Consider the following 9,008-nt stretch of genomic DNA (forward strand, 5'->3'; position numbering starts at 1 on the left):
AAATATTTAGGCCAATTTTTTTGTAATTTCTGAATTAAAATATCGTGCGGAATTGTTGGGCTTATGTTAGATAAAATCAGGCTCTCGGATGGAGTTATGAGTTGTCCTGTAGGAACAATGGCCCCTTTTATTTTCATGCGTCCATAGTTATATATGAATACATCTACTATGTGTTTGCTAGACAGGTTTCTACAATGTGCATTGTTAAAAAAGCGACTTGAGAAGATAATGTTTTTTGGTTGAACTATGCTGCCTAATGGAATGACGTAATTTTGTAGAGGCAATAGCGCACTCAGGGGGGTTTTGGGGGTTAACCCCCCTTCCCCCAGGACGCTATTCCGACACTGTTACTCACACATTTTAAGGACTCAAAATGGAGATAGCATCATAAAAAAATTTCGGTGACCAACCAAACCTCCCCCCCTCCAGAGGCACATTCTAGGTGCGCCACTGTGAAGAGGAGAACTGTCTAATGCACAAAAACTATACCTTGGTCCTTGGACGAAAACTGGTATAGTGAGGTGATAGATGAGTAGCTTTGTAAAGAATTTTTCTGTGATATGGGATGATTTATATTGTTACTGGTGTTTTGCTCCTCCATTTTAAGAGTTTAATTATAGAAATTGGACCTGCTGCAATCATGACACGAAGTGTTCACTTCGTCTAAGGACTAGCAACCTCATTGGAGTCTTACGTTGCCATGTGATTAATTCCTATTTTAACTTCCTAAATTTTTATTTTCAAAAATGTAACTCACAGTTAATCATATAACATTTAAAGCGTTTTTACCCATGTATTTAGCGGCTCTAAACATGTACATCCAGATAACACTGATGATGGAATAGTTATTCCAAAAACATTCTGTGATGTAACCCGATAGAGTTTTTTTACTATTATACCTTTTATAAAGGAATTTTTAAATAATTTTTTTGTGATACATGGTATACAGCCAGTACAGGAATTTAGTTTTCTTGTGAAAAGAATAAAGTATTCTTGTGAAAAGAATAAATAATTTTTTATTTCCAGATGACTCTCTCCTGCCACAACCCAGCGTAGAGGAATATACACAGTCACCGATTCCTCTTTATTTTGATCGACTGAAGCAAGCGGAAATGAGGAAAACACTTTCGGATAACAACATTCAGGTAAAACTCGCTATGCGCAAAGAAGAATTTAGGCCAATAAGTACAACTTACGACAATTTTTATCAAAACGAATTCTCCCAAAGTTCCTCGTTTTCTACTCCAATCAAGTCACAGGCGGCAACTACTAAACTGTCCAATTTCGTCCAGGTTGGAAATATGGTTCAAATCGTTCCTACGGACATGGAAATGAAGACTGATGTCATTAGTAATATTAGGCCTGAGATTAAGTCTCAAATTTTACAGGTAATATAGTTTTTTTTTTCGTAGAAAATGTAACTGAATAAATTATTCATATCTCAGTTATTGTATTTTGTTACAAAAAGACAAATAATATTCTAATAGGTACTCACCTCGTTTTTTTGGTGTCTATACAATCCCACACATTATTGTGGAATTAGGTAAAAAGAATTATTGTGGGAATTTGCGTCCCATCTAATTCTATTAGAATATAGCATGTAAAGTAAATTTTCTAAGCGAACTTCTATATTTTTAATTTCTAAATTTATATTTTTCAGGTGGGTAATATGCTGCAAATTGTTCCGGCCGAAGAACTGCCCGATTTACCACCGCTTCCTCCTTCTCCGAAAAAGGAAGAAATTTACATTAAGCCTTTGCCTCCTGTTCCAACAGAAAAACCATCTGCGGAAACGACACTGAAGCTGAAGATCGACGAAAGAAGAACGGAGAGGGATAAGAGAAGAAAAGAAAGGGAGGAGAGGAGGCAAGAGAAAGAAAATAGAAGAAGAGAAAAGGAGAAGCGGAGGCAGATTAAAATGAAGCAAAAAACGGAAAATATGATTAAGGTAATTATTACTTTTAATATATAAAATAACAATAGTATTTTTTCATTAATAATCAAAGCCAGCAGAAATCAAAGTCGGAGTGGACATTGTTTAGAATTTAGAATTTTCTCTCCAATTGCATTGCATGCATTTCCATCTATTTTACCATTACTCTGTAATACCCGATTCTAACTACTTAAAACTATTATTTTTTACAATCATTTCGCCATCTTTCCTTATATTTCGTAAGTATCGAAATTTGGGAATTTTAAATATTTCAAATACTTTCCGTTTGATGGTAAGTAAATATTCCAAAAAAAATTTCACATTTAATTGATAGTGACCAAAAAACAACACCGAATTTTCTGCAGGAAAAATGTAAAAAAAAAACTTGCTATATATATACCTGAATTATTTAAAAGTCACGAGAAAAACTTACTTTCCAACAGTAACATTTCGTAATGAGTTTTATGCTTTGAATCTCTTTACAGAAAGCTCTTCAGCTCGAAGTAGATAGTCAGGACATTAAAGAGCCCGGGATGGGTGAATTGCCAACACAATGGCCACCGATTCATCTCTCATCAAGTTCCAAGGATTCGTTCAATAAAAGTATACTTGTGAGGGGCATAAGGTAATGTGTCGAGCATGTTTTATAAGTGATAATCGTCACATGTATTTGTTTAGGTCGTCAAGATCGAAACGAAAAGTTGTCCAGTTTGCAGACGGTGTTAGACCTGGTGAAGGAACCTCGCCCTCTGCAGGAGAAGAGTTATCTTCTCTGTCTCCTAAAGTACTGCCAAAGGAAAAACGATACACCAAAACCAAAATGCGGTTAAAACATAATAAAAAGAAAGTTAAGGTTTGTATATTTATTATTTACAATTATATATCGAACATTATTTGAAAAGTTTGTAGCTTAACACGGAGAATGAGGCGAATTAGGAAGAATTTTGTTTCCTTTTCCTACTATATCTTTTAATAGTTTAAATATATCAGCATAAATGAATTATACTCGCAAAGTGCAAAGAAGTTGTCAGCGTTGTCATCCGTAGTTTCTGGAGAGTTAGGGTGTCTTAGTGACAGGCGGTATCTGAGAAGACAGTCATACTCAAGGAAGATCATCAGTGGTTAATACGAAGCTACGTTTAATATAATGTCTGTCACAAATCCAAACAAAACATCCATAACAAACAGTCCCAAATTGGGACGACCTATAAACTCTGCTAATAATATAATTTCAATAATTTTTAAATTAGCCCTATGAACGAGACTTCTGCCATATTTCAATGATTGTTGTAAAAACCAACGAATTTTTTATTGCACAGCTTTCTCTAATTACGTTTTTTGTGTCGATATGATATATATCGGTACATATTTGTTTTACTTTTATTATATTGTGATACATTCTAAAGGAAATTTTATTTTCAGGTAAAAATAATTAAACCGACTGATCAAAACGAGGAAAACGATGAAGATAACTTACCTCCACCGTCTCCGCCACCCGGATCACCACCACCTCATATATTTCCTCCTCGTATTAAGGCACCGCCAATCGTTAACCACCCGCCTTACGTTTCAAATGTCGTCAATCAAAACACTATGTTTAGGACGCCACCCGTTAATATGCTAATGATGCCTCAACCGACTTTGGCCGATTCGCCCTTGCAAGTTCATTCTTACGCGCAGTACCCTGTGCCGCCTTTGCCGCCAACAAAACCTCCTCCTCTTTTAGCAAATATCTTAGGAGCACCAGGTAAAGTTTAAGTAAATGTCTTAAACCTTTAAAATTGTAATATTTGTAAACCATTTTTTTCAATTAACCATAGGTTATTATATGTAAGTGGTAAATGCGGCAACACTGACGAGAGTTTTCTTGACGACATGATAAATAAACTCAAGTCAGTAATGCTTCATCGTGAGCTTTCATTTCGAAATGTTGATGATCACAGTAGTGAGAAGATTTAGTCTTGGGTCAGTTGGTTCTGTACAACTTTAACATACATTTAACATTTACTTCAGTCATGTCAATGCTTGTTTCTGTTTGATGCATATTATGACTCTGTGTTTCTAGTGATTTGGGCAACTGTGATCCAGGTTGTACAGTAACAGTGCGAGTGATTAACGGAGTTTTAGATTAGAACTAAGTGCAGGACATTTTTTCTTCTGTAATTCCTTATAGACAGTGCAATCTCTGTAGATTGCGGGATGGTTTCACTCGCAAAGTACACACTTAACATAGGTAAATTTTTGTTTACGAGTGCATCGATTCCTGCCATGATCGCCAGTAAAAGATTCAGATTTTATGTATCTCAAAAAATATTATTAACCTTGAACCCTGAAAAAATTGGTTTTTTGGAAGTTTAAAAATGTTTCGTCTAAAGTTTTAATGTCATAAAAGACTCAGTAAAATATATATAACCTATGAAAAAACCTTGATTTTATTAATTTTGAAGCCTATAAAACCTTCTTAAAGATGCGACAGTTACTCACTACCCGTAATCTTGATTTGTCCGTACGATACCGCATGATAAAGTGTTATGTATATAGTGTACTATTACATGGAGTGGAAGCTTGGACGTTAACAGTCAGCTCGTTACGACGTTTAGAGAGCTTTGAGATGTGGGTATTTCGTCGCATGCTGAAAATTCCATGGACGGACCGCGTTAGAAATGAAGAAGTTTTAAGGCGTATGAATAGAGAACGTGAACTCACAGAAATTGTCAAGAAGCTTAAAACGTCTTATCTTGGACATATATTTAGACACGACAGGTATAACTTCCTTCAGCTTATTTTAGAAGGGAAAATAGAAGGCAGACGCGGCTCGGGTAGACGACAAATGACTTGGCTACGCAACATCAAAGATTGGACAGGATGAGACTTTCAAAGTTTAATAAGGAAAGCCCAAAATAGGGAAAACTTTGCAGAGACCATCGCCAACCTTCTCTAAGAAGACGGCACCTAAAGAAGAAGATAAAATAGGGAAAATCCCCCAAAACCCCTAAAAATAGTTTATTGGATTTTTGCAGGTGCGCACCTTACGGAAAAATCTGGAAACAATCAGAAATATATTTGTTGATAAAATACAAAAAATAAAAAAAATTAGACCTGCAGCCATCTCAAAAAAAATATGTGCTTTTTTGGAAAAAAGTGCATCTTTAGGTTATGAACACTCAACCTGTGGGATTTTGAAATTTTTAAAATGATTACGACCCACCGAAAAAAAAAAACGAAAATGACGGTCGCGGGCTGCCATTGCACTGATTCTTATTTTTTAATCACTAGAACGTAAAAAAATGAAAAAAAGTTAATTATAGGAGTGAGGGCATATTGCCTATCTTAACGACGCGACGTTATGGCATCAATATTACATTTTTGTGTTAATCCATTTATTATCTTTGTTAACTCGTCATTGTTCGCGTGATAAGCGCAGCGCTCAGTTGGAATTATTTTTAAGGCCACAAAAGTATTCAGAAAACAACCGGCATTCAGACTTAGTGTAATTTCTAACGGTAGTATGTAGGAGGCACTTACGTGTAACAACATTGCCGGCAAGAATAAATACCTCACCATTAAATATTTATTTCTTGTCCGGTCATAAACTGAGTGACCTACTAGGTACGCGAACAACCGTGGAAAGAACTTGTTGTATTTTAGTCGTGCTGTTTTAACGTCACCGCGGAGATATAATTGTACTACCTGCGATTTTTATTACGCATCCTAACTTTTGACGTGGTTAGATGAAATTGAAGAAGGGGAGAATGAAAATAAACCTGGTTTACAAGATGAAGAAGACAGTGATATAGACCAGTGTGAAAATTTAGGCCTTAATCAGACTCCGAATTGTCAGCAGATTCTGATGACAATGATGTGGCTTCTGTTGTCGTAAAGTTGATCCAGTTTATCTTGGAAAAGAGGGTATAACAAAATGGGCTGTTCATTCACAGCGAAAAACTTTTCATTGGAAAAGTGCATGGCTTGCCATACAGTTGGAATGTATTGCTGCATTGACGAGATGCTTGAAGGTTTTCGGGGAAAATGTAGCTTTTGTCAATATATGCCCAGTAAGCCGGTAAAATATGGGATAAAAATATTCGCACTTGTTAATTCGCGAACTTTTATAGAACAAAGTTGGAAATATATGCTGGAAAGCAGCCAGAAGGCCCCTTCGGGATATATAATAGTCCTAGCAGTGTGGTTAAACGTATGATAGAACCAATAGGTAGGACGCAACATTACTTGCGACAACTGCTTTACGTCCATTCCACTGGCTACTGACTAATATATAATTACAGGATAACTCTAGTAGGAACCCTGAGAAAGAACAAACCACAAATTCCTACGCTTTTTGTAGCTACAAAAGGAAGACCACTAAACAGCAGCATTTTTGGTTATGGTAAAGACCATGATACTATGACTAACAAGATAGGATCTTCCCGTAGCACAAAATCGGTCGTGTTCGCGCATGCCGTCATTGGAGAGTAGAATTTGAATTCTTGTTATAGTTAAATGGGATTTTTATGCATTCTGTGATGAAATTATTCAATTAGCAAAATAATAATATTAAATAAAGGTTTAATAATTACAATAATCGTACACAAAAGGATATCTCCAAACTATTTATTAAAGATTATTTATTGATACATACAAAAAACTGACATTACGAACGTGCAACTCTCCAATTACGTCACGACTTATGCGCAATATCTTATCTTCTTAATCATAGTATCATGGTAAAGACTGTCTTTTACTATCATATGTTCCCAAAAAAAAAACAAAAATGTTCTGATATTATCTACGTTTCATGATGATGACGCGATTGGTGAAGAAACGGGTGAAAACTTTAAGCTGTAGGTTATCACCTTCTACAATACGACAAAGGGAGCAGTGGATGATGTGGACCAGATGAAATATAATTACTCCGTTTCTCGAATAAGTTGCCAATGGTCACTTACAGTCTTTTTTTCGTAGATGAATATTGCAGGAATAAATAATCAGGGAATTGATTATAGCAATACTTATACTAAATTAGAACGCTGTAAATATCTAAGAGAAATTAGTACAGATTTTATCAGACCCCACCTGATAAGTTGTGCATCAATAACAACATTGCCAATATTATTACGACTTCAAAGCAGCTCTTCCGAATAGAGTAACCTCTGAATAGAGTCAAATATTCTTACTGTCCTTGAAGTAAAAATAGAAAAACCACTTCAAGGTGTGCAAATTGTTCAAAACCTATTTGTGGTGAACATATAATTACAATATGTCAAATATGCCACAATAAATGCTAAGAGAATGAATAAAGTGTTTACATTTCTGTTGTTATACAATTTTTTCTGTTTTATTTTATTAATAAAAAGTACATACTACATTCATGTTATTTATCACTAATAAAATTTTTAAAGAACCATCAACCGACTAAGTTTCGTTAATTATTGTTGTTGGAAAACCAACTAATTTTTTACTAATCCAATTTAATTTAACGCCGCCTCTGTAGTTTGAATATCAAATATTATCTATTAGTAAAAAAGACCAAACGATCGTCAGCGTATTTGACACCTCTTCAGCCCGCGCACCCTTCGACCCTTTGCCGTCTCTTCTTCTTCTTCTTCTTATAGTGCCGTGCACCTATAGTGCGTTGGCGAATTAACTTAAGGCCAGACGTCTGTCTTTTGCGGCATGCAAAAAATCGCCAGTGTTATTTATGCCTGTCCAGTTCTTTATGTTCCGTAGCCACGACATTTGTTTGCGACCTACTTCTCTCTTGCATTCAATCTTTTCCTTGATGATTAGTTGAGGGATTGCGTATTTTTTTCCTCTCAGAATATGGCAGAGGTATCCAATTTTTCGTACCTTGATCAAATTGAGTAGTTCTCTCTCAGTATTTGTCTTTATTAAGACTTCCTCGTTTCTCAACTTTCACCACCAATTAAGCCTTTCGAGTTGATAAGTATCAAGAGAAGTTGTTCTCTCTTGTCGTCTCTCTCTCTCTCATCTTTGCCACACAACAAGAGCAAGTTAGTTGTAAAGTGTATACATAAAAGATTGTGGAAGTACAATAAACCGATAATAAAATGATTAAAGTGTCTAATTTTCACCCCCACAAGAGGAAACAAATGAATCAGCAACCAACTAAATCCTGTAACAAAATTAAAGACAGGTCACCACGAGGGTTTGGTGCGCTACGGGTATAGTGGAAACAACCCCCTCATTTCCCTTTAATTGTATATCCTAATAAAATATGATTAAATAAAAAGAAAATGGCGACGGAGCGCAGCGCTAATAGGCGAACAATCGCGTCATTTCCTAATACGCGAACAATGACGAGTTAAAAATGTTATTTAAGTTTCATTTAGACTTAAGACTTAACGTTTCAAAAATACCCATTTTAATACGCATGATTTTTTTTTTCAGATTCTTCCAGTGGAAGTGTTCATCGTAATCATCATTACAATTATTCATTGTAGAATAATTAATAATTTAAGAAATCTAATAAATTGTATAGTATATTTATTGTTTTAAGGCATCATGTTTGTGTTTAGATAATTTTATAGTCAATCCAATTTTAAATCGTGTAAAAAATAAAACATTTACCAGGTAAAGTGCTTAATATTCGAATTTTTATTTGAGATACGTAGCTCGTCTACGATAAGGTATTGAAAAGAAGAAGGAGAGGGTATATACTATAAAAACTAGGATTAGAGGAGCATTAATATTGCAATAGCTAATTACTATTTACATTCTATTTTTAAACTTCCGAACTGCATTATAGCCGAGTAAAAGCAGTAGTAATACAGTGACGACTCAGGACCTGCAACCTCGAAAGTCCTTATAAAGACTCCAGATAGGGTGTCGAAAGCTCGACATAACAAAACCATATGCAAAAACTGAAAATTACTTGTAAACATCTAATTCATTTTATAAATCAGTCGGTAATCTCTTAATTAAGCAATCTGTTCTTTACGAACTCTAATAACTGCTTTGCAACAAGCAGTTATTGGAGCTCACACACAGTTCTCTAAATATTTAAGCACATCTTGGCTGATTTGCATCCAATAACTGCTGCTGGAGAGTGCGTTCG

General features: G+C 35.2%; 1 protein-coding gene across 4 annotated transcripts in view; it reads left to right on the plus strand.

Moving 5' to 3' along the window:
• The window catches only part of LOC140439217 (uncharacterized), a 38,449-nt gene extending 29,920 nt beyond the window's left edge, over window positions 1-8,529 (plus strand). For all 4 annotated transcript variants that reach the window (XM_072528986.1, XM_072528985.1, XM_072528983.1 and 1 more), the window contains 6 exons: window positions 1,027-1,388; window positions 1,661-1,948; window positions 2,419-2,558; window positions 2,612-2,786; window positions 3,356-3,680; window positions 8,342-8,529. In XM_072528986.1, coding sequence (XP_072385087.1) covers window positions 1,027-1,388; window positions 1,661-1,948; window positions 2,419-2,558; window positions 2,612-2,786; window positions 3,356-3,680; window positions 8,342-8,394 — 1,343 coding nt within the window. In that variant the 3' untranslated portion in view covers window positions 8,395-8,529. The remainder of the gene's footprint in view (window positions 1-1,026; window positions 1,389-1,660; window positions 1,949-2,418; window positions 2,559-2,611; window positions 2,787-3,355; window positions 3,681-8,341) is intronic.
• The last annotated feature ends 479 nt before the right edge of the window (window positions 8,530-9,008 follow it).

This window comes from Diabrotica undecimpunctata, chromosome 4 (genome assembly GCF_040954645.1).
Source record: "Diabrotica undecimpunctata isolate CICGRU chromosome 4, icDiaUnde3, whole genome shotgun sequence".
In the NCBI taxonomy this organism is placed as follows: domain Eukaryota; kingdom Metazoa; phylum Arthropoda; class Insecta; order Coleoptera; family Chrysomelidae; genus Diabrotica; species Diabrotica undecimpunctata.